At 40.1% G+C, this 25831-nt stretch overlaps 1 protein-coding gene and 1 long non-coding RNA gene across 25 annotated transcripts in view; one reads left to right on the top strand and one right to left on the bottom strand.

Annotated features, from left to right (window-relative positions):
• Nucleotides 1–25831, top strand: part of ANO10 (anoctamin 10) — a 268016-nt gene that overhangs the window by 63026 nt on the left and 179159 nt on the right. For all 24 annotated transcript variants that reach the window (XM_086366276.1, XM_086366286.1, XM_086366269.1 and 21 more), the window contains 6 exons: nucleotides 2039–2236; nucleotides 3317–3451; nucleotides 15746–15865; nucleotides 19088–19657; nucleotides 21557–21612; nucleotides 24583–24657. In XM_086366276.1, coding sequence (XP_086222402.1) covers nucleotides 2039–2236; nucleotides 3317–3451; nucleotides 15746–15865; nucleotides 19088–19657; nucleotides 21557–21612; nucleotides 24583–24657 — 1154 coding nt within the window. The remainder of the gene's footprint in view (nucleotides 1–2038; nucleotides 2237–3316; nucleotides 3452–15745; nucleotides 15866–19087; nucleotides 19658–21556; nucleotides 21613–24582; nucleotides 24658–25831) is intronic.
• Nucleotides 11150–14128, bottom strand: LOC147348115 (uncharacterized). Its single transcript, XR_015151015.1, has 2 exons — nucleotides 13991–14128; nucleotides 11150–11467 (listed from the first exon to the last, which is right to left on the bottom strand). It is a non-coding gene; the product is annotated as an uncharacterized LOC147348115 (long non-coding RNA).

The following is a 25831-nucleotide window of genomic DNA, read 5'->3' as shown; positions in this document are numbered from 1 at the left end:
ACACTGGAAGCTAGAAGGCAGTGAAGGAATATCTTCATTTCTGAAGGAAAATGGTTTCAGTCTAGAATTCTGAACTCACTCAGCTGCCAACAACGTGTGAGGATAAAGATAAGATCTCTGAAAAGATGTTGTTGTCAGACTCTTTCTCATGACAGTGTATTGAGGGAAGACTTAATCAGTTAGCTTGGGGGATTGAATTATCAATAAGTATATTAAGCACATTATGAAACAAGCTAGATACCAACTTTTGGGAAAATGGTAAGTTGTAGGAAAGGAAAATCATAACACATTGTAAGGCTCAACTATAATGTATGTAGCCATAATGAAAGTACTGTTGATGGAATGAAAAGGATGATATAATGATACTGTGAGAATGGTGGGTAGAAATGAGGGAGGTGGGTTGGAAAGAGAGTTTAATCCTCATTTTCCAAAGTTAAAAAAGAAAAATAGCTCTAAAAGCATGTTGTCTGGTGACATGAAAACAAACCCTAAAGGAATCACATGAACAAATCATTGCTTCACGGGTCGGGGATTGCAATGAGAGAGTGCTCTTTGTCAGAACAACATTCATGGTTCTCTTCATGGTTCTCCATGAAGGTTATAGCAGTTTTTGTTCCCCTAGCCATGTCTAAGAGTACCTTCCCTACATGCTGTGTCGTTTGGGTCTTTCAAGCAAGAGATGCCAAGTGGGATTTAATGCACAGGAGGTTTGTAGAGAGGATCATCTGTAGAAAGATAAAGTAGGAAGGAGCAGGCTTAGACAATGATAGCCTTCTGACTTTGGTGCGTGTCTGAAGCTTGTGAAAGGAGAGAGGGAAGGAAGGAGACTTGGATAGGAAAAGCCTCAGACTATAGCATGGTTCTGAGAACATATTAGCCAGGCTCAGCATTGCACAATGGCTTCATTCCACTGTCCTGTGGGGTTCAGCCCATGGCCTAGGTGTGGGGGTGCAGCAGCCAAAGGGGGAAAAGCAGATGGCTGTCGGTCAGCTCTGCTTCTCACAGCAAATTCTTTGGAGGGGAGATCTGGGTGGAGTGGAGCACTTTCATGGCTAACACCCCCACCATCTATTTTTTCAGTCTGACTTGATTTTTGTAGTGTGAGAAGTGAAAAATAACATATTGGTGTTGTTTTGCATTTATCTTAATATGGATGACATTAAGGATTTTCTGTTTAAGAGCCATTTGTGTTTTCTTTAAATTGAACAGATCTTTTATTTGTTTTTTAATTAAAGCCTTAAATGCCTCTGTTGTAAAGTACCTAAATAATAATGCCATAGCAAGTTAACCTTACTAACCCCCTGGGTAAGTAAAATATAAATTCTGCTCATTATCCTGTTCCATCTGATTGGTATTTTTATAACTCCTGTCAACACTTCATACAGGATAAATAGTAAAGATATAAACATACCTTAAAAAGTCTGACGTAGGTAGAAATTAAAAATTAGGAAAAATTCCTTTTTCTACAATCTTTTAAGTGAAATAATTACATATACAGTATCAAGTAACAATATCTGCTTTAAACCTAATTGAATGTATTAATATTTATGGGAAAAATCATTGAAAAATTATTTCACTCTTTATTATTCAGTATTTAACATTCACACAATCTGTAATCTTCTATAATTGTGTTACATTTATTGCATTTTTATTGGGATATTTTATTTCAAATTAATTTTCTTAAATTTTTGTATTTTTTATATTATATCCTTTTGCTTCATGTTTTTACTTAGTACAATTTTATATTTAGAGCTAACAAATATTTTATTCTTGTCTAATATCTACTTCTAATTTGAGTAACTGACAAGCCACTTATTACAGTTTCCAGTTTTGACGTTTATTTCAAAAAGCTATAAAGAACTGCCTTCCCCAACTTAACTTTTATTTATTATTTATTTGGGAGATGGATTTAAATCATTAATATAATTTATTTGCCTTCTGCCAAACTAGAGACAGAATACTTACTTAAAAGGCTTTCATATTTGAAACTTTTATGTTTATCAGTTTCTAAGATTCTGCTCATCTTTTGTTTCCGAAGGTGCTCAGCTGTCGTTTAGACCGTTGTTAAATAAATATGAAAAAGAAACACTAGAAAATCAGAACTTATATCTTGTCGGTGCCTCCAAGATTCGATTGTTGCTGGGGGCAGAAGCAGTGGGATTGGTAAAAGAGTGCAGTGATAACACCATGAGAGCCTTCACGTATGGAACCCGACACAGCTTCAGAGATTTTGATGGTAAGTTCCAAGGTTGTTTCTATCAGAATCAATTTATCAAAAGGAAGTCTTTGATGAATAGATCAGGGGTCAGCAAAATTTTTCAGTAAAGGGCCTGATAGTAAATATTTTAGGCTGTGTGGACACTATGATCTGTCATAGTTATTCAGCACAACCTTTGTCCAGCAGAAGCAGCCTACAGCCATAAGAAGCAAATGAATGAGGCTATGTACCAATAAAATTTTATTTATCAAACCAGGTGGGATCAGGTTTGGGGTTGCAGATTTACTTTGTAACCTCTGAAATAGATGAACATAAAACTGACATATGTCACTTATTTATATGTTCATTAGATTGATATAAGTAAGAAGCACAGTAGTATTTCATATCCTGTAATTCCCTATCCTGCTTCTGTTCTGGCCTCAAAGGGGGTTTCAGAAGAGAGTGATTTCTGGAAAGAACTGTGAAATCCAGGATGGCTGTGAAAGCAGAGTGGGAGGTTGCTTTCAGAACTGGTCCCTTCCAGGGTCTTTCAGAGTTAGAAGATACAATTGGACTTCTTCAGACTCAGTCACTCTGGATTTTTGTATATTGGTAAATAAATGATTGAGGTGAAATTCACCACATTTGAGGGGATTCACCTGTCAAAAAATGACACTATTTTCTTATCAGGCTTTCTTCTTCATGTATGTGAGGGATGTTGGATTCCACAAGGAAATTGGCCTGGGCTTGAGAGTTTGGAAGAGAATTTGCCTTGTAGGCAAACTTCAGATCCATTCCTAAATAAAAATATTGTTAAAATTAAAGAATATATTACTTTCTGTTCATTTCAGTTAAATGAGGGCAAGCAAGTGTCTACCATTTGGTTGTTTGAACCATATAATCATTAGTGTAATGATTGAAGAACTGTATTATGTGAAGGCATTTAGAATATTTTTATTCTTATATCCTTTTCTATGTAATTTTTATTACTTGGATTACTCTTTATGGTAATTACTTATTGTCTATACCATTATTTCATAATCCCAGGGTGTTTGAATATTTTAGATTTTATTTTGGCTAATACTGAGAAAATAACTATGAATTTTTGTTTTGTTTTAGATGATAATGATGATTTCCTCAGCATGGCAGAACGTCAATTCATTATCAAACATGAACTTGAAAATCTTCGAGCCAGAGATGAAAAAATGATCCCTGGTTACCCCCAGGCAAAATTGTACCCAGGAAAATCATTATGTGAGTCATTGTATCAACTAATTTCATGAATATACATTCTGCTGCTGCTGCTGCTAAGTGGCTTCAGTTGTGTCCAACTCTGTGCGACCCCGAGACGGAAGCCCACCGGGCTCCCCCATCCTTGGGATTCTCCAGGCAAGAACACTGGAGTGGGTTGCCATTTCCTTCTCCAATGCATGAAAGTGAAAAGTGAAAGGGAAGTCGCTCAGTCGTGTCCGACTCTTAGCGACCCCATGGACTATAGCCTACCAGGCTCCTCCATAATGCAATTATATTTTGCTTAGTAAATAACAAATTATAATGACTTTTTCCACCCTTACTGAAAAACTTACACAACTTTACAATAATTTATTTTTTCACCATTATATATTTTGCCTTTAGACCTTCATGATGTTGTAGCTTTAGATCAACTTATTTGTTCTTTATGGTTCTCAACTTCTTCTTTATCAAGGTTCACAGCATTCAGTAAGCTTAAAATTCAGTGTGAATGCATTTGCATATTATTCAGTTAAAATTAGCCAAGTTTACCGTATGCCCAGACATTATAGTGTAATGAAAATCTGTAGAGGAATAAAAACTAGACACATGGTCTTTTCCTGGAGCCTTCTTTCCATCTCCTCTCATCTCACTGGGTATGAACAGATACAAACATAGAAAGACTTAAGAGTCACAGTGGGACATCATACCTGAATGCAAACTAGCAGTTTGTAACTTTCTGATTTTGTATAATTCCGTTTGAATGAAAATATCAGTTTGTAGACCGAAAGTATTGATGACATGTAATTCCAGATTTTCCTGAAACCCAGATAATAGCAAGGCCCAGAACATTTTTGCTGCCTAAGAAATTCTTTAAACATACCAGTTTCTGTGTCCCCAGTCTCCTTTCCTTGTAACAGTCAGTGTCATCCAGGAGGACGGGTGCCCGAGTCAGTCCATATTCAGACTTTCTCACTTGTCACCAGATAGTTTGTTTAAACCAAGATCCAATCATAGATCACTCTTTTTGTTGTTGTTGTTGTTATTATCTCTTAAGTTTCTCTCTCTTTTTTTAATGTGAAGTACATATAACATAAAATTTACCATTTCCAAAACTTAAATGTACAGTTCACTGGTATTAAATACATTCATAATGTTTTACAGCCATCAACACCGTCCATCTCCACAGTTCTTTCCATCTTGTGAAACTGACACTCTGTATCCGTTAAATAATCACTCTCCCACCTTGTCTTGCTCTAAGACCTGGCAACCGCCATTTTACTTCTGTCTTGGTGGTTTTGACTGTTCTATGTATCTCAAATAAGTGCAATCACACAGTGTTTCTCTTTTTGTGACTGGCATACTTCACTTGGTGTAATGTCCTCCAGGTTTATCTTTGTTGTAGCAGATGTCAGAATTCCCTTCTACTTAAGACTACCCAGTGTTCCATTGTATGTAGGTACCGCATATTGTTTATTCATTCCTTCATCAGTGGCTGCTTGGGTTGCCTCTGCTTTTTGGTTATTGTGAGTAATGATGTAATGACCATGGGTATGCACATATTTCTTTGAGATCCTGCTTTCAATTCTTTTTGGTATATAACAAGAAATGGACTTCCTGGATCATATGGTAATTCTATTTTTAATTTTTCTGAAGTACTTGCATCCTGTTTTCCACAGGGACTGTACCATTTCAGATTCCCGCCAGCAGTGTACAGCATTGCAGTTTCTCCACTTCCTTGCCCACAGTTATTATGTTCTGATACTTTGATAGTAGCCATCCTAACAGGTATGAGGTGCTATCTCATTGCAGTTTTTGACTTGCACTTACCTAGTGACTGTTGATACTGAGTAAATGTCTTTGGAGAAATGTCTGTGTATGTCCTTTGCCTATTTTTGAATCAAGTTTTTGTTGTGATTGTTGAGTTTTAGGCATTCTCTATGTATTCTGGATATTAATCCCTTATGAGATATATGCTATGCAAATGTTTTTCCCCAGATGTTTTCTCCCATTCTGTGGGCTGCCAGTTTTTACTTTGGTGATACTCTGTTTTGATGCACAAAATTTTAACATTTTCCTGTACCTTTGGTTCATATCTAAGAAATTCTCGCCAAAGACACCGTCCTAAAGCTTATTCTCTGTGTTTTATGTTAGGAACTTTATAGTTTTGGATTTTATGTTTAGGTTTTTAATCCATTTTGAGTTAATTTTTGTGTATGGTGTTAAGCAACTTAAGTCTTTGGCATGTGGATATGCAGTTTTCCTACCACCCATTTGTCAAAAACTATTCTTCACTCATTCAGTCGCCCTGGTACTCCTGTAAAAATCATTTGACCACATACGTGAGGGTTCATTTCTGAGCTCTCTCTTCTATTCCTTTGGCTTGTATAGTCTGTCTGTATGCTAGTATGACACTGTTTTGATTATTATGGCTTTGTGGTAAGTTTTGAAATAAGGAAGTTTTGCTTTTGTTTTTTAAAATTGTTCTGGCTGTTTGAGTTTCCCTGAAATTTGATATGTGTTTTAGGATGGGTGTTTCTAATTTTGCAGAAGACATCATTGGGATTTTGGTAGGAATTGCATTGAATCTGTAGATTACTTTGGATAGTACTGACATTTTAATAAGATAAACTCCCATGGATATGGGGTATGTCTCTATATATGTTTTATTTCTTATAGCATTGTTTTATAGTTTTTATTTGTATAATCTTTCATCTCCTTGTTGTGTGTTGTGTGTCAGTAGCTCAGTCGTGTCTGACTTTGCGATGCCATGGACTGGAGCCTTCCAGGCTCCTCCATCCATGGGATTCTCCAGGCAAGAATACTGGAGTGGGTTGCCATTTTCTTCTCCAGGGAATCTTCCCAACCCAGGGATTCAACCTGGGTCTCCCACACTGGAGACAGATTTTTTACCATCTGAGCCACTAGGAAAGCCCTTCACCTCCTTTGTTAATTCCTAAGTATTTTATTCTACATGATGTTATTGAAAATAGAATTGTTTTCATAATTATCTTTTCAGATAGTTCATTGTTAGTGTATAGAGATGAAACTGATTTTTAGGTGCTGACTTTGTGTCCTGCTACTTTACTGACTTCATTTATTGGCTTTGATAGTATTTTTGTGGAAATTTTAGGGTTTTCTACATATAAGATGATATCATCTGTGAACAGAGACAATTTAACTTCTAACTTTTCCGTGTTGATGTCTTTTATTTCCTTTACTTGCCTATTTGCTCAGGCTAAAACTTCCAATAACATGTTGAATAAAAGTGATGAAAGTGGTCATCTTTGTCTTATTTCTGATTTTAGAGAAAAACTTTTATTCTTTCACCATTCAACATGATGTGGGTTGTTTTTTTTCTCCCCTTCATTCTGTTAATGTGATGTATTACATAGACTGATTTTAATATATTGAACTATCCTTGAATTCTCAGAATAAATCCCACTTGTCATGGTATATAATCCTTTTAACATGTTGCCGAGTTGACTTTGCTAGTATTTTGCTGAGGATTTTTGCATCATTGTTCATAAGGGATATTGGTCTATAGTTTTCTCTTCTTGTAGTGCTTTTGTCTGACTTTGTGTCAGGGTAATTCTGGCCTCATAGAGTGAGTTAGTAGTGGTCCTTCCTCTTAAATTTTTGGGGAAAATTGGAGAAGGATTGGTATTAGTTTTCCTTTAAATAGTGGTAAAATTCACCAGTAAAGGTATCAAGTTCTGGTTTTTTCTTTGTCATGAGATTTTTTTTTAGTTACTGCTTTATAATTATAAATCTGTTCACATTTTCTCTTCCTTGCTGATTGAGTTTTGCTATGTTTTGTGTTTCTAGGAATTTGTCCATTTCCTCTAGGCTAGCCAGTTTGTCGGTATACAAGTATTCATAGTATACTCTACAATCTTTCTGATTTCTTTAGAATCAATAGTAACGCACCCATTTTCATCTCTGATTTTAGTAGTTTTATGTGGTCTGTTTTTCTCAGTTCATCTAGCTAAAGATTTGTCAGTTTTGTTGATCTTTTCAAAGAACCAACTTTTGGTTTTTGTAATTTTCTCTGTTATCTTTCTATCCTGTTTGATTTATCTCTGTTCCAGTCTTTTTTTTTTTTCTTCCTTCTGCTAGTTTTGGGTTTAAATTACTCTTCTTCTTCTAATTCCTTAATAGTAAAGTTAAGTTGTTATTTGAGATCGTTCTTGTTTTTAAATATACGCATTTATTGCTACTAACTGCCCTGTTAGACTTGCTTTCTCTGTGTCCCATATGTTTTGGTATATGATGTTTGGTTTTCATTCATTTCTAGGTATTTCCTAATTTCCCCTGTAGTTTCTTCCTTGACCCACTGGCTGTTTCAGAATGTGATGTTTACTTTACACACATTTGTGAATTCCTCAGTTTTCCTTCTGTTATTGATTTCCAACTTCATCCCGCTGTGGTCAGAGGATACTTTTTATAATCCATATCTTTTTAAATCTGTTGAGGCCTAACATATGGTCTGTCTTGGAAAATGTCCCGTGTACACTCGGGAACCAAGAGTGTATTCATTCGCTACTGCCTGGCTTCCCTGTAAACTGCATTATGTACTTTCCTCTGTCTCTGAGTTAGTCATGTGGCATAGATGCTTTTGCTTGCTCTCTGTTTTGACCTGTATGACTTTTGGGAGGTGTCTAGAAACTTCAATGTAGGTGCTTATCATTCCTCTTTGTCTGTATTTCCAGTTATCTGTGTATGTCTTGATGTTAATTATCTTGTAGCAGTTTTTTGTTGGACATATCGTCTTTACTGTGCAGATTAAAGATTAGCATGATTTCAAAAACATTTTCTTCAGTTACCTTTGAGGAGTTATTTGGTTTTATTTTCTGTTCTTGTCTTTAAGGATGCCATTTGTGTATGTGTGTGTGTGTATATATATATGTATGTAATGTATGCTGCTGCTGCTGCTAAGTTGCTTCAGTCGTGTCCGACTCTGTGCGACCCCAGAGACGGCAGCCCCCCAGGCTCCCCGGTCCCTGGGATTCTCCAGGCAAGAACACTGGAGTGGGTTGCCATTTCCTTCTCCAGTTCATGAAAGTGAAAAGTGAAAGTGAAGTCGCTCAGTCGTGTCCGACTCTGTGCAAACCCATGGACTGTAGCCCACCAGGCTCCTGCATCCATGGGATTTTCTAGGCAAGAGTACTGGAGTGGGGTGCCATTGCCTTCTCCGATGTAATGTATATACTTATATATATATATATATATATATGTCTGTATATTCTCTGAAATATTTTAAAGTTTTTTATGTAATTTTTTAGGCATGTCTACCATTTTCCAGCTTTGTTCTTTGAGTCTTTACTTCTTCAGTAGCTTTTACTGTGACTTTCTTTGTATCTGTAATAGTTTTATTTTTCTGATATTTTGCTTTTCCAGGCTCCCCCTTTCAGCTCTCATAGGTTTTCCTTGATTTTAATTTCAGAGATGTGGCTTGCTTTAATTTCATTAACTCCTTGAAGAATTCCATAATTTTTCTTTGCTCTATGCTGTAATGTTTTTGCTGTGTTTCTTCTCTGCCTTTTGAAAAAATGACTTTCCTCTTTTCTCTGATAGTATTCTTGCATAGTTTGATGTCAGTTTCTTTGTGGCATTTGCTTATTTTTTTAATGAACCCCTATTTTTTCCAGACCAGCTCTTCTGGGAAGGAAGTGTGTATATTGGGAAGAGGCGATGTTGGGGGGCCTCCAGTCAGGAACTGCGGTGGTCAGGAACTGGGATTCTGCCTGACAGTGTGTTCTCCTTGAGCGATCTTAGAGCCTCCGTGGAGCCCTTTTCTTTATTTCTTCATTGATTTGACTGTGTTGGGTCTTAGTTGCATCGTGCAGGATGTTTTTGTTACAGTGCTTGGCCTCAGTAGTTGTCGTGTATGGGTTTAGCTGCTCTGTGGCATGTGGGATCTTCGTTCCCAGACCAGGGATGGAACCCTCATCCCCTGCCTTAGAAGGTGGACTCTTAACCACTGGACCACCAGGGAGGGTTAAATCCCTGGAGCCCTGTTCTTAAGAGGAGTGTTGCTGGGTTTGACCTTTCCGTCTGTCTGTGGCCAACCAAGACCACAGCTGCTGTGCTGCCTGTGTCCATCCCTCCGCCCCAGTAGGCAGCGCTTTTCCCAAGATGGCAGACGTGCCCTTTCCCTCCTCCAGCCTTGTGTCTCTGGTCTGGCTGTGGTCCCAGGCAAGGAGCACCCCCTTAGCCTGCATTCTGGGTATGGGGACAGGAGTTCCCCACCCCTCAGTGTGCAGGAGAACCCTGCCCCCTGCCTGCTTGGACCCAGCTTGCTCTTAGCTTAGAACGCTGGGCTGATTTTTAAGGCCACTTTTCAGTTTCTGTTTTCACTTTATAGTTTTTTTTGTTTGTTTGCTCATTTGTTTTACTATCATCAAAAGTAGGGTTTCCCTTTATGGTTCTTATTTCCTTTGTTGTTTTTAATTTGACCTCATGAAGAAGAACAGGACAGGGATGTCTTTCTGCCACCACTTGTCACCAGGAGGGCCACATTCTGTTTCTGGTTATACGTGTGTCTTAGTCGTCAGCGGCCATCTGGGGGCATCCCTTTTCTAGTTGTCTGTGTGAGCTGAGATCTCAGGCTCTCTGACTGCCTTTGCCTGTTGATTCCTAGTAATTAACAGTCATGCAGGTAACCTAGCGAAAAATTTTCTTTATAAAGAGGCATTGAGAGAGTGGAGACTTTCTTATGTATTAACTTTATCCTAAGGGATATTATTTAGTTTAGGTAAAAGCTCTGTCTCAAAATGTCTATCAGATGATTGTCATGTTTTGATGGATGGGGTGTGGCAATCTCTTGTGTTATTCTTTTTTAGGACAATAACTACCTCTGACGGAGAGGGCAATGGCACCCCACTCCAGTACTCTTGCCTGGAAAATCCCATGGACGCAGGAGCCTGGTGGGCTGCAGTCCATGGGGTCGCTTAGAGTCGAATGTGACTGAACGACTTCACTTTCACTTTTCACTTTCATGCGTTGGAAAAGGAAATGGCAACCCACTCCAGAGTTCTTGCCTGGAGAATCCCAGGGACGGGGCAGCCTGGTGGGCTGCCATCTCTGGGGTCGCACAGAGTCGGACACGACTGAAGCGACTTAGCAGCAACCATCTCTGAATATCTTATGTATACAGATGGATAAATTAGAGTGGTCAGATATATTCTGTCTTCTAAAATTATTGCCTTATGAGAATAATAGAGAGAATGTCAAGTAAATACCCTGTAGCAGGCATGCATATAAGACAAACCACTGATGTGTGTGTGTATGTATTGCTGGGTATCATACCATATATCTGTGTATCTATATCTGTATGTCTCTACACACACTGTGTTTTGCCACATACATATTTGCAGTTATTATGTTAAGCAGGGACTAAAACAATACCAGAATATAAAAATGCATTTTGAAAACACAGGTGTCCCTGAGAAGCAGTTTGTTCCTCTTTGAGACAGGAGGGGTCTGTTCACATCTGAGCCCTAGATGCAGGCAGGGCCTGGGACGGGGGCCAGTGGCAGGGGCGGCAGGGGCCCTGTGTTCCCCGTGCAGCCTCGTCTCCCTGTGGGTGCTGTGTGTTCATCACCCCTCTGCTGGATTGCAGGCACCATCACCTGTTCCTCCCCATCGCAAAGAGACACTGTAAGAATTGTGAGAGGGACTTCTGTGTTTACTTTTATGTCACATTAACCGAAGGCTGTGTTAGTATTGTCATTGCGTTATTTTATTTAGAGGGTCCTAGTATAAGCCAAGTTACAGTCTCCCTTAATTAGATTGTGGTTAGTAACGGCTGTAATAGTAATAGTCCTAGTGCTTGACAGTGGACCATTCAGCATTCTTAAAGGAATCTGGGTTTAAATTGTTCCTTTCTTTATTTCTTAATATTTATTTTTATTTGTTTGGCTGCACCGGGTCTTGATTTCGGCACGTGGGATCTTTGTTGCAGTATTCGAACTCTTAGCTGCAGCATGTGGGATCTAGTTTCCCGACCAGAGAGAGCAGGGATCGAACCTGGGCCCCCTGCATTGGAAACACAGAGTCAGCCGCTGGACCTCCCGGGAAGTCCTAAATTGTTCCTTTCTTTAAACAGGCACAGACAGCATTATATTTTCCTTTGACGGTAAGGCTCATGTTAATTACATTTTTAGCTGACAAGAGAAAAGTCCAAGGACTGACTGAAGGAAAAAAAAAAAAAAAACACCTCTTCTATTTTTAGAAGCTGAAACCAGAACCATGCTTTTGGCACTGGTGGTAAAGAGAAGCCCAGTAATTTAGGACTTGAAGCTTTAAAGTCTCTCTTAGTCCCTTAGTTTGCAACCCTATTTTTAGAGGTTTACAACCAGCTTTTTATGCAGGCCTTGAATGTCTTCTATAGCAGAATGGAACAATTCCTTTAAAAAGAGCTTAGAAATAGTAAAATAGTAATTTAGATGCCATAAGTCAGTTCAAAGTTAAACTTGATGTGGTAGTTGAAAAGGATAGTGATAGAAGAATAAGATACAGTTGTGCATCCCTCAGTAAGAGCTAAGAATGAGAACTGATGTGAGTGATTGACTTTCACTCCTGTTAGCTGAAGAAAACAATTCACTGAAATGCTTTAGAATAAAAATGTTTAAAAAATGGATTTGATAGCACCAGAGCTGATATAACTTAAACCATATACCTTTTTCCTCTAGCTGTTGATATTTTGAGTATATACCTTTTTCAGTCATGGAGAATGAGGCTTTTTATCACACCCCTAGCTTTTTAAGACTTTTCCCCTCTGTGTAACTTATGCATGAGATATAGTTGTAAGGAGCACTAGCTATTAAAAATCCTTTTTTTTTTTTTTGAGATCCATACTTTTTCTTATATCTTCAAAATCAGTTTTATCGTTTCTAACTTGATAACAAAGGCCTATGTTCACCAACAGCAAGTATCAAAACCAGAAAAACATTTCCTGCTTCCAGCAGTCGTTTAACCAGTATGATTTTAATACTTCTACACGTATCTGAGACAAACAAATTTAACCAAAGACATTATCCTTCATGATCATATTGATAATTTTTCCTAGAATTATGAAATTTTTCCTAGAATTTGGTAGTATCAAATATCTCCTCTTTATTATCCTTCCCCCTCCCATTTCTAAGAGGTTACGTTTTCTTTAAAATTATACTGAAGGGTTTGTAATAGGACCTCTGTCCTAAACTCCTAGAGGAGAACATAGGCAAAACACTCTCTGACATACATCACAGCAGGATCCTCTATGACCCACCTCCCAGAATATCGGAAATAAAAGCAAAAATAAACAAATGGGACCTAATTAACCTTAAAAGCTTCTGCACATCAAAGGAAACTATCAGCAAGGTGAAAAGACAGCCTTCAGAATGGGAGAAAATAATAGCAAATGAAGCAACTGACAAACAACTAATCTCAAAAATATACAAGCAACTCCTACAGCTCAACTCCAGAAAAATAAATGACCCAATCAAAAAATGGGCCAAAGAACTAAATAGACATTTCTCCAAAGAAGACATACAGATGGCTAACAAACACATGAAAAGATGCTCAACATCACTCATTATCAGAGAAATGCAAATCAAGACCACTATGAGGTACCATTTCACACCAGTCAGAATGGCTGCGATCCAAAAGTCTACAAATAAATGTTGGAGAGGGTGTGGAGGAAAGGGAACCCTCTTACACTGTTGGTGGGAATGCAAACTAGTACAGCCACTATGGAGAACAGTGTGGAGATTCCTTAAAAAACTGGAAATAGAACTGCCTTATGATCCAGCAATCCCACTGCTGGGCATACACACTGAGGAAACCAGAAGGGAAAGAGACACGTGTACCCCAATGTTCATCACAGCACTGTTTATAATAGCCAGGACATGGAAGCAACCTAGATGTCCATCAGCAGATGAATGGATAAGAAAGCTGTGGTACATATACACAATGGAGTATTACTCAGCCATTAAAAAGAATACATTTGAATCAGTTCTAATGAGGTGGATGAAACTGGAGCCTATTATACAGAGTGAAGTAAGCCAGAAGGAAAAACACCAATACAGTATACTAACACATATATATGGAATTTAGAAAGATGGTAACAATAACCCTGTGTATGAGACAGCAAAAGTGACGCTGATGTATGGAACAGTCTTATGGACTCTGTGGGAGAGGGAGAGGGTGGGAAGATTTGGGAAAATGGCATTGAAACATGTAAAATATCATGTATGAAACGAGATGCCAGTCCAGGTTCAATGCACGATACTGGATGCTTGGGGCTAGTGCACTGGGACGACCCAGAGGGATGGTATGGGGAGGGAGGAGGGAGGAGGGTTCAGGATGGGGAGCACATGTATGCCTGTGATGGATTCATTTTGATATTTGGCAAAACTAATACAATTATGTAAAGTTTAAAAATAAAAAAAATAAATAAAAATTAAAAAAAAAAAAAAAAAAAAAGGACCTCTGTCCTGAGATGCCGTCTCTGTTACATGTAGTATATCTACATGGAAAACTTAAATCGTGTTTCTCTTCCATGCTGCAGATACTTACTTGCTGTCCTCCTTGCGGGCCTCTTGCCTGATATGCTCATCACTTGTCTGTGGGAACAAGGGAGATTGGAGATAAAGAAGGCAGCCCTCAGTAGAGATGAGCTGATGTACCTTAAAGAACTCAGAGCTTATCCACGGATGTAAACAGCAGGCTTTTCTTTCCTGATGAGTTCCATTTTATAAGCAGCCGTAGTCTTTAGGAAGAAACTGCTGGGAACTCGTGTGAAAAGTACCCCATCTCCCCAGATGGGGCACCAGGCAGTGCATCTGAGTTCTCCGTGAACAGAACACATTTCCTCGGAAAGACCCGAAGACCCGCCCACCCAGAGTCACTCTAAATAATTATGGGTGAAAGATTACCCCGTGTTCATTTATTATCACTGGGGGATATTGTCTTCAGTTAAATGTGTTTGTCTTTCTGTAACTGACCTTGGTTCTCGGCCTCTTTATTCAACAGAAATTGATAAGAGGCCAGGTGAAATTCAGGCAGGGCTTTCTCGGGACTCATGCTGCAGCACATGGGAAAGCAGTAACCGATGCGCTTGCTCGCTCCTGGGGGTGCGGGGCAGGGGACGGGGTCAGGTATGAGGGTGGGCGCGGATTGGTGGGTCAGGATGGAGGGCGGCTTTACCTGCTCTGTCCACCCCTGCATTGGTGCTGTGTACAGGGATCAGGGCGGTACCCTGCTTCTGCTCTCAGCACCTCAGAAGTGGCAATTTGTGGCCTTTTTGAATCTCACTGTTCATAATTTGCACCTGGCCTGTGTAAGGTAGGTTTTAGTCCCTTATATTCTGTTGCTGCAAGAGACTTTTGTCCAGGTGCAAACACTTCTGTGAAGGGTCCCAGGTCCCAGCCTGTCTCATCGCCTAGATATGTGCACAAGTGTTATGATCATACCAAATGATTGCTGAAAACAGGAAGTCTTTTTTTTTTTTTGGTATTTGCTGGCTGTGAACGTAAGCCTTTGTTAGCAGATTAGAAAAGACAAAAATGGTTTTGAAAATACTCTATATCAGTGAGCATGAATTGAGCATCATCTTATTTTCACTGTAGTGGGAAGACAGATGAGTAAAATTTTTCTAGAGGCTGTTTTGTAATATGTGTCTAAGTTTGATACACATATGCTCTGCTCTTGGACCTAGCACTCCTAAGTATATATAACAAGGAAATCATAGGCACGTGGGGTAAGTTATATCTACAAGAATTTTAACATTATTTATAATAGCCAAAAAAGGAAATAAATATTTTTCAATAGAAGGTTAGTTCAATTTTAGCACTTCATGTAAGGGAATATTATGACACCGTGTAAAAGGATATTCATGTTCTGTTTACATTGGCATTGAGAAATATTCATCGTTTACTACCACTCCATGAGATTACAGAATGATGTGTAGCGAATGGTTCCTTTTGTATCTAAAATAAATATTTATGGATGTTTATTTTGAAGTCAGCTTAGACACTTAATTGCTATTTACAGTGGTTATTTTTTTTTGTGGGAGGGAGAGAATAACCAGGGCCTCTCCAGTTCTAATCTGTGCATTTCTGTAAGATTGAAAATTTTACATCAACTTGTATTGCTTTCATATACAAAGGAAATAGTAAAGATGTTGACATCCTGAAGAACAGAAGAATACCCCTTGGGAGCAGGCAGGACAGTACTGGTCTTTATGTAGCTCTTTTCTTGGAGAGTCTGGGTAGCCTTTAATGAAAGTGGTCACGAGAAATCTCAAACCCATCTCATAATTTCCTTCCGCAGTGAGGAGGCTGCTCACGTCTGGCATTGTGGTTCAGGTGTTCCCACTGCATGACAATGAGGCCCTGAAGAAGCTTGAGGACACCTGGTATACTCGATTTACCTTGAAGTTTCAGCCCATAGGTACGTGTCAGTGCTGCCTCTCTTAGAGGAGGACACAGCAGTGGTAATGTCCTTCTTGGGTGGATGTTTAATGCTGTGATGGGCAGGACTCACCAGCTGTGTGTGGGCAAAAAAAAAAAATGGTGAGGAGGATAAGGTGGGTTGCATGATCTATTTATTTTATTCTTAATATCATTTTAGATGAAGTGAATTGCAGGCTTTTATTAAATGTCACCAGTGACACGGACAATCCAGAGTGGCCATCCTGAGCATGTGTCTGATTTGTTGTAGAACATAGTTTGTAAGAATCCATTTTGACCATGAATATTTCATATTTGAAAATTGCTGTTTCTTTAGAACTAATTATTTGGAGTAGGCCAAGCTCTGCTCATTCTTAGCAGCAGACTAGCAGGCCTAAGCATCTTTTGAGATAATTCATAAGGATCTTGGTGTGCATTACTGGATCTGTCCACTTTCTGTGAAGACACTTAGAAGAATAACCATTAATTTATTCAGTGGATGTTGAACATTATTCTGTGTAAACTTATGTCAGTATGGATGTTCAAGTTTTTTGGTTTAGTGATGTTTTTTAAGCATAAAGATTATATTTAGGTTGGTAGCTTTCACCATAAGTATTACTGTCTGTTTTTCTTTAAAGAACATTGCCTTATTGACTTTGTTTAAAGGAATTCCTCTAAAATTTTCTTTCCAGTTTCCATTTCTGAAAACGGTCATTATAATATTGTCATAATGAGCAAAAAACCATTTTAGGGTCCAATTTTGAAATTGCATTTTGAGTTTTACTTGAATTCTTTGAAAGGAAAAATGTTGATAGTTCTAGGTGATGTAAAAGAATTTAGAAAGATGGTAACGATAACCCTGTATACGAGACAGCAAAAGAGACACTGATGTATAGAACAGGCTTATGGACTCTGTGGGAGAGGGAGAGGGTGGCAAAATTTGGGAGAATGGCATTGAAACATGTGAAATGTCATGTATGAAACGAGATGCCAGTCCAGGTTCAATGCACGATGCTGGATGCTTGGGACTGGTGCACTGGGACGACCCAGAGGGATGGTATGGGGAGGGAGGAGGGAGGAGGGTTCAGGATGGATTTTCTTTTAAAAAAAAAAAAGAAAGAAAAAAAAATAAAGTAATTGAGACTTCAAAAAAAAAAATCATTTTATGTTTCACTTATATGACATTTTTTCACTTTGTTTAGCCTTTCAGTTCACTTCAGTTCAGTTGCTCAGTCATGTCTGACTCTCTGCGACCCCATGAATCACAGTATGCCAGGCCTCCCTGTCCGTCACCAACTCCCGGAATTCACTCAGACTCACGTCCATCGAGTCAGTGATGCCATCCAGCCATCTCATCCTCTGTCATCCCCTTCTCCTCTTGCCTCCAATCCCTCCCAGCATCAGAGTCTTTTCCAGTGACTCAACTCTTCACATGAGGTGGCCAAAGTACTGGAGTTTCAGCTTTAGCATCATTCCTTCCAAAGAAATCCCAGGGCTGATCTCCTTCAGAATGGACTGGTTGGATCTCCTTGCAGTCCAAGGGACTCTCAAGAGTCTTCTCCAACACCACAGTTCAAAAGCATCAATTCTTCGGCGCTCAGCCTTCTTCACAGTCCAACTCTCACATCCATACATGACCACAGGAAAAACCGTAGTCTTGACTAGACAAACCTTTGTTGGCAAAGTAATGTCTCTGCTTTTGAATATGCTATCTAGGTTGGTCATAACTTTCCTTCCAAGGAGTAAGCATCTTTTAATTTCATGGCTGCAGTCACCATGTGCAGTGATTTTGGAGCCTTTAGGTGGCTGGAAATTTAAATATTACTTCTAGGTCTTGTAAGTGACAGTCTCCAGTAGCTATATCTTAGAAAGTGAGCGGGGAAAAGTGAGTTGATGGTGAAGGCTGAGCACGGGTGTAGTAGTGATCTTGAGGCCTCTGGGAGAGCTGGGGCTCAGGAAGATCTTGAACTTGTCCTGAGATCAAAAGAGAGAGATGGTTTAATTAGGAGCCGAGGCCCATGAGTGTCTTTTTCTTTTTTTTTTTAATTGCTTGGGTATCTTTTAACCTGATTCTCATTTGAGGTTAGTTTGTCATACCCTCTTTTTTTTTTTTTTTTTAATTTTAACATGCTCCTGAGTTAATAGAAGAATTAAAGATAGAGGAAAATAGTATCTTTGTTTAGTCTGAACCATCCTTATAGACTGATCTGATGCTTTATCTTAAAACACTGTGTTTTTCTTTTTTTTTAAACTGCATGTAATTAACCAAGAAATACTAATTCTGAGTATTACACCTCCCTTACCGCCTGCATCCCACCCTGGTCCCAATGCAGGGCAGTTTTGCAGTCTAAGAACTCGCCCATGTAGATGTGGCTGACAAAGGACACAGTGTGTGTGACCTCTTTTGCGTTAGCTTGTGTCGAGTTCACAGACAATTAACAGTGAGGTTGCTTGGCCTTCTTCTGCCCAGTGGGTGTATGAAAGTTTAGATCAATGTGTTCCATGGCTGTTCCAGAAGTTAACATGTAGAATATTGTTTGTGCTTTTGAATAATTTTTCTTCAGGGTATTGAAAAATTTGCCATGACACAATGATGAAAATATATAGCTTTGGGTAGCAGGGGAGCAGGATACTATGGATGGGAAGAGTCTTCTTTGAAAATAACCCCTATTATGCTAAAGTATTAAAGTGAGAGAAAAATGGGGACCATAAAGTAAACCCCCAAATTAAGATGGTTCATTGGCTGTGAGACTTCCTGGTGGTCGAGTGGTTGAGACTCTGTGCATCCACTGCAGAGGCCATGGGTTCCATCCCTGGTTGGGGAAGTTGTGCATTCCAAGAGGTGAGGCCAGTAAAAAAAAAACAAACAAAAAAACGATGGTTCATTGGCCATGGCTGAATTTAAACTAGGAACCTTGGAGATGTGGGATAAGCCCAAGGTGAGTTTTTCCTTGTGAAGAAGGCATCCATCAGTGAGGCGGTAAAGAGAAGCAGCCCCAGGAGCTATGGCTTGAGCCCGAAGCCCAGGGAAGTGTCAGGCTTGCTCTGCAGACAAGTGGGACTTCTGTACTTGATGGAGGATGAATTTACTATTACACACTGATTTGGAAATAGGTTGTTAAATGATCCCCACTTAAGTGAATAAGCTTACTTGAAATGATTTTTTAAAAAAAGTCTTCAGCAGCCTGTGCTAAAGGTCTCTTTTTTCCCCCTCTGATTGTAGACAGAATTCGTGGCTACTTTGGAGAAACCATTGCTCTTTACTTTGGATTTCTGGAGTATTTCACGTTTGCCTTAATCCCCATGGCCATCATTGGGTTACCTTACTACTTGTTTGCATGGGAAGACTATGACAAGTATGTGATCTTTGCCTCGTTCAACCTGATCTGGTCCACGGTGATCTTGGAAGTGTGGAAGCGAGGCTGTGCCAGCATGACCTACCGGTGGGGTACCCTGGTCATGAAGAGGAAGTTCGAGGAGCCCCGGCCAGGGTATCACGGAGTCCTGGGTATCAACCCAGTCACTGGCCGGGAGGAGCCGCTCTACCTCAGCTACAAGAGACAGCTGCGCATTTACCTGGTCTCCCTGCCCTTCGTGTGCCTCTGTCTCTATTTTTCCCTGTTTGTCATGATGATTTACTTCGACATGGAGGCCTGGGCCTTGGGTCTGCACGAGGACAGTGGGTCCGAGTGGACCAGCATCTTGTTGTATGTGCCCAGCATCATCTATGCCATCGTGATCGAGATCATGAACCGCCTCTATCGATACGCCGCTGAGTTTTTAACCTCATGGGGTAAGACTTGACGCTTTGTATTTATGTCTTACCTGCCTATAAGAAACATTGCTTCGATCACAGGATTCTTAGAACCGCTACCTGGCAAAGCAGATAGATGTTGCTCTGGGCTCGTTGTGGAGACATCAGGAGAAGTTCATGGGCTCTGGGAACTCCCATGATCTCCAGGTCACGATTCTCACAGCTCCGAAGTATTGGTAGTTACTATGTTCTAGGTGCCCTGCTAAGCACTTTATCCATAGTTCCTCATTTTCCCCTCCTCAGGGCACCATGAAATAGAAGTTATTTCACAATTTTTATGGAGAAAGATACTGAGCGTTATCAAGGTTCAGACAGCAAATGGCAGAGCCAGGCTTATCCAACCTGTGCTTCTCATACTCTGTTGTGTTTTCTGCTAGGGATAAGACTGACTGAGACATCACCATACTCTGTGTCTAGGATCTGAAAACCACTCGTGTAATTGTGTGGGGCAGAGGCCTGCCATCGAACTCAGTGAAGGAGGCTGTTCTTGTCTGTCTCTGTGGTAAAAGATGAACTTGGTTATAGTTTAAAAAGGGTCTTGATAGGCAGTTTTCTCTTTAATTAATTTATTTGGTCAGACAAATAAATATGCTATTAGTATATTAACCCCTAGGAAGAAGTCTAGGCCTGAACTTCTGGACCATACAGATATTTTAAATTCTTTATATTAGTTACATAACAACAGATACCATTTGTTTGGGACTTCTCTGGTGGCTCAGACGGTAAAGAATCTGCCTTCAAAGAATCTTCCTGCAATGCTGGAGACCTGGGTTTGATCCCTGGGTCAGGAAGGTCCCCTGGAGAAGGAAACGGCAACCCACTCCAATATTCTTGCCTGGGAAATCCCACAGACAGAGGAGCCTGGCAGTCTACAGTCTATGGGGTCGCAAAGAGTCGGACACGACTGAGTGACTAACACACATCATTTATTTGTTTTTGTTCTCATAAGATTTTTTAAAAAATTTTTATTGGAGCATAGTTGCTAGCTACTATTTGCCGAGTGCTTTCCTTGAGCTGAGCTGTGGTTTTTGTAGTATTTCTAATCCTGACAGTAACCCTGGAAGAAGGGTAGTGTCAGGCCTGTTTTGTAGGCAAGGAGGCTGAGTGTCAGGAGGTTAAGTAACTTGCCCAAGGTCACACAGTGACTGACTGACTGAGTTTAGGTTCAAATCCAGGTCAGCCTAACATTACCTCTCTGTGCAAGGTGATACTTCTGTTCAGGATCTGCCTTTTTTGTCCTTCTGCCCTGCTGTGGTGTCTCAGCAGTAGAGAATCCGCCTGCCAATGCTGGAGATGCAGGCTCGTGCCCTGGGTCTGGAAGAGTCCAAGGAGAAGGGAATGGCAACCCACTCCAGCATTCTTGCCTGGAGAATCCCTTGGACAGAGGAGCCTAGCAGGCTACAGTCCATGGGGTCACAAAGAGTCGGATGCAACTAAACAATAATACCAACTTGAGACCTGCACAGTGTCTCCTTTGCTGAGTGAGGGTGGAAACTTGAGTTTCCTTTTAAATTAATCCTTGTAAATTTGATTTCTTGCCCTACTGCTCTTCAGAGGTTGCTCTCAATTTTACTATTACTGCTCACACAGTCTTTTTCTGGTGGCTGTCTGTGGGATCATTTCTTTGTTGCATTAATATTTTAAAAAATAATTTCAGACCACAGTGCTATTTCAGTACCTTGAAAAATGTGTCTTTAGTTTCTTTGTTGTTTGATGTTCTTGGTGGGAAGCAGTAGCCGTGATGGACTGTCTAGCGCGGTTACTGACTGAGGCTCTGTGGCTGGGCGTGGCTGCCCTCAGCACAGGCTTCACCTCACCTAACGACGACTCCCGTTCCGCTTTCTTATCTGACATTACTTCTCCTTTTTAATATTGTAGAGAATCACAGATTGGAATCTGCCTACCAGAATCACCTAATTCTGAAAGTGTTAGTGGTAAGTAGAACTTTTATATACAGATCCATTGTAATTATGAAACAAGTGTATACTGTTTAATATTTAGGACTATAAATATGAAGACTTGATTGTAATTTAAAATATCAGGTAAGAGTAGTTAATATACTTTGTCCAAGAAGGCAAGGATTGATTAACAAGTGTATTTACATATACACTCAGCAGTCTTATTACAAATGTGTCATGATATAAGACTTTGAATATAAAAATTAGTATTATAGCCAATTTCCAGTTGTTTGAAACACTGTAGACATGTTTTCCTTTCGGTGACTCAGGTTTGAATGTTTCATTATTCACCAATCGTTCCAGTTACCCACCTATTGTTTAGTGATGAGGTGCTAAATTATTATTTTTAAAAATTTTGTCTAAGGAATTTCCAAAGTCCAAGAGGTTTCTAGCATGTTTTGAAGGGCAGAAGGGAAGGGATGGAGGGTAAGTACTGTGTAACCTGCTTGCTGCTTATGTAAAAGCTCACAATTATGCCTCTTCCCACCATTATTGGAAATAACAAAGAGGTGGCTTGAAAGCACCTTGTGTAAAAGGAGATTACCTCAGCCATCTGTAACATAGCTGAGAATCCAGAAAGGTGCATAGAGAGTCCTCTGAACTCTGCAGTTCTGCACTGGAATTGATTTAACACAGTCCCTGTACTTTACTCCCCGGAGCGGAGTCCAGGCCGTCGCTTAGAAAGAGCCTTTGTTCCAGTTCCAGAAGTCATTCTGAGAAGCTTATTTCTCTGGTTTTTCCATCCTTAAAGGATCAGAAGCCATCATTAGGAAGGTGATTAGGTTTCTGCAAGTAGCAACATTTATAGAAGCAAGAGTAGGGAAGGAAATAGAAAACCTCTCATAAATAAGTAATGAGACTTCAACAGCTTTAGCAATTTGGACATTGGAAAAGGGGCAAGCAGCCATCTGTATCTAAAAAGGCTCTGAGGGCCTCATTCTAGCCCTGTAAAATAATTTATATTCAAAATGTTGGTGCTGAGTCAGCAAGGATGTTACGTTCTGTGTTGTCTGTGTGAGAAAGTGAGCAGGGGAATGTGTGATGCATTAAAAGATTCTTTGAAAAAGATCACAAAACAGAGCTCTTGCCCTTAGAGGTAAAACACTCCATTTGTCTTAAAGAATTTAGCCATTTTTAAGACTGGATTATTCTCTGCTGGTGCCAGATACAGTGTCAGGTGACTGTCTTGTAAAAAGACTCATTGCTGAGAGTCTGCTAATCCTCTCCTGTGTATGTTAGGTCTCTCCCTTCCTTTTTAATTAAAAAAAAAAAAAAAAAAATTTTTTTTTTTTTTGTTTGGTCCATGCACTTTACATGTGGAATCTTGGTTTCCTGTTTCCTGACCAGGGATCAAACGTAGGCCCCTTGCATTGGCAGCGTGGCGTCTTAACCACTGGACCTTCAGAAAAGTCCCGACTCTCCCTTCTTTTTAATCTTGTGGGGAGGGTGTTTTTCAGCCTTCCGAGCTTTTGCTATTCTACTTCTACCATAACTTAACACCCCCATCCCTACCCCTGCCCCACATTATGTCACTGCTCACTCTCTCTAGCAACTGGCGCACAGTGTGCGCAACAGCAGTCTTCTGTCTCAGAAAGCAGTGTTGTAAAGCTAGAAGGAGCCAGCGTGGGGCTGGGGCACAGGAAGGAATCTCCTGTGTCCCACAGGTAGTTGCAGGTTCTTGAGCAGGTGAACTAAAGGAAGAAATGGCACATGTTGGGGGACTTCCCTGGTGGTCCCGTGGTTAAGACTCCACGCTTACAATGCATGGGGCATGGATTCCATCCCTGTTCAGGGAACCAAGATCCCACATGCCTGCATGGCACCACCAAAAAAAAAAAAGAAATGGTAGTTGTTATGGTGGGATCCCTACCCCCACTTCTACACCCCTGACCCCTGAACCACATGTCTGGGCAGGGCAGTCTCAGGCCCATGGTGACAAAGATGCTACCCGGCTGGTTGCTGTGGCTCATCTCTCTTGCTCTTGCTACCCAGCTTCCTAGGTGTGTCTCTGGGAGAGTGGGGAGTCTCAGATTCCTGGGCACAGAGAGGCTTCCAGGGCTGGGCTGCTTGTTGGGTTGGGTCCCTTTTTAATGGGTGCTGACCCCTCCATCCAGGCATCTTCTCTGTGGGGCGGGGAGTGGCAGGCCTAGCAGGGCAGAGAGGAAAGAGAGCACATGCCCTGGCAGCTCGCTGTTAGTGATGCTGAGCTTGCCTGTTGTAGGACTCCTATTGTAAGCAGGGTGGGCAGGGACTGTGCCTCCTGGGGATGCCCAGATTACCAGGTTGGGGGTGGGAGATACTGAACTCTGTCTTTGATAAGAAAGTAGTAGGGACGTAAGATGTGCTGGTGCTGTGCAGTCCTCTCAGCACCTTTCTGAGTTCCGCTTTGGTTACCTCTCGTGATATTTCTGGAGTTCGTAGGTGTGCTTCCTGACGTGGGGGAGGGGGCGCGGCGGCGTAGGAGAAACAAGTCTTTGCCATCTTGTTGGGACCAGAAGTCCCTCATGACGTCTTTAAATGTGATATTTACAATTGTGTCGTGGTCTGCATGTGGGTTGGAGAAGAATTTCCAAACAAGAGGCAGAATGAAAGGGGAATAGAGTTTATTAGAGTGGGAACAGTGGGTCGGCTTAAGGGAGAGCAGATGATTTTCCTGGGTTGGTAGCCAGTTTTTATAGCCTCAAGACAAAGAAAATTCCTGCTAGAAGGGTGGCATTAGGTGGTTGGTTAAGGTGGGTATTTTTACCTAATAAGGGGTCAGGGAGCTGGCCAGTTTAGATCAGGAGGGCTCATGGCAATGGTTGCTATGGGGCTGTCTCAATTCCAGAGATGACCTTGGTATGGGGCACTGCACCTGTGGCCTTGGTATAGGGCTCCACAAATTGTAGTAAAGTTCAGTGACAAAATATTAAATATTGCTCTCTCTCTTTTTTTTTTTTTTGGCAGTTCAACTTTCTGAATTGCTTTGCCTCACTTTTCTACATTGCCTTTGTCCTGAGGGATATGAAGCTTTTGCGTCAGGTGAGTGTGAAAAACAGAAGGTATAGATTTTTTTTATTTGCAAGGTGCTTTCGTATAGTATAGTAATGTAATGGTCTTCCCATTATTATCTTGACAAAATTATTAAATTTTGTGTATTTCTAAGCCCAGTTCTAAAAAAAAAAAAAAAAAAACATTAGCAATTGCACTAGGTATTGTGCTCAACTGGAAAGAAATTAGTTGAAGCTAACCAAAGTGCAAAATTAATCATTTAGGGCACTAAAATCAAATATATAGTTGATACCAAAGCTTGTAAAAGCAATTTTAATAGCAAAAAATGAATTCATCAGTTGAACTTTGGTGTGCTTGGGGTAGGGCTGATTGGTATAATGGTCTTACACATTTCATTTTTAAACTGGTATGTTGTTAAACTTTGCAGACCAGCAGATGCTATGCAGTGTTGTCTCATTTCTGAGATATTTATGAAAGTCTGACATATATTTGGTTGTGTTACCATTTCTGGATCTCATAATCATAGTGAATAATAAATGAAGTATAAATTATTGCTGTCTAAATTCTCTCTCTCTTTTTTTTTTAATACTTGAGCCACCTACCAGTAAGGGCTATTCTTTTCTGGTTTTGATATACTGCGATTGTTAGTGTCTCAAAGTTTAGGCTTCTTAATCTTTATATGAGAGCTTGGGATCATTTTTCAAGAAATTAAAAAATTTGTATAACAGAAAGTTAAAAAGATTTTGTAGTTACAGTTCTAAAAGCTGACATAAAAGTAAAATACTGTGTTCCTAGTAACTAAACTAGATATAATGTTACTTTTACAAATTATTTTTGAAAATAATACATTTGAAATCAATAGGTTAGACATACATACCTCTCCAGTCCCACCATTAGTGTATTAGTGAGATACGACCCCTCATTTCTTATGCTTTTGAGAGTCTCCTTTATTTAACAGGGGATGAGGGACAGGGAAGAACTCTTTGAAACAAAGAATTTTAATATCAGCAAAGGTGGTTTGTGTTGGAAACCCTGATGCCTACCTGGGAAGAGTGGAAATTGACACAATACCTCTGGAAACCACTTGAGTACCTTTCCTAAGAACCTTATTCCATTCCTAGTAAATCATCAAAGGTGGGATGAAGATTCGTGCACGTAGGTGAGGAGCAGCACTTATGACAACGGGAGTTGGAAATAGTGCTTA

Source organism: Bos grunniens, chromosome 22, assembly GCF_055505025.1.
Source record: "Bos grunniens cultivar Pamir isolate PY7600 chromosome 22, Bosgru_T2T1.0, whole genome shotgun sequence".
Lineage (NCBI taxonomy): Eukaryota > Metazoa > Chordata > Mammalia > Artiodactyla > Bovidae > Bos > Bos grunniens.
Note: the sequence above shows the minus strand (reverse complement) of the source record. Positions and strands in the feature narration are given on the sequence as shown.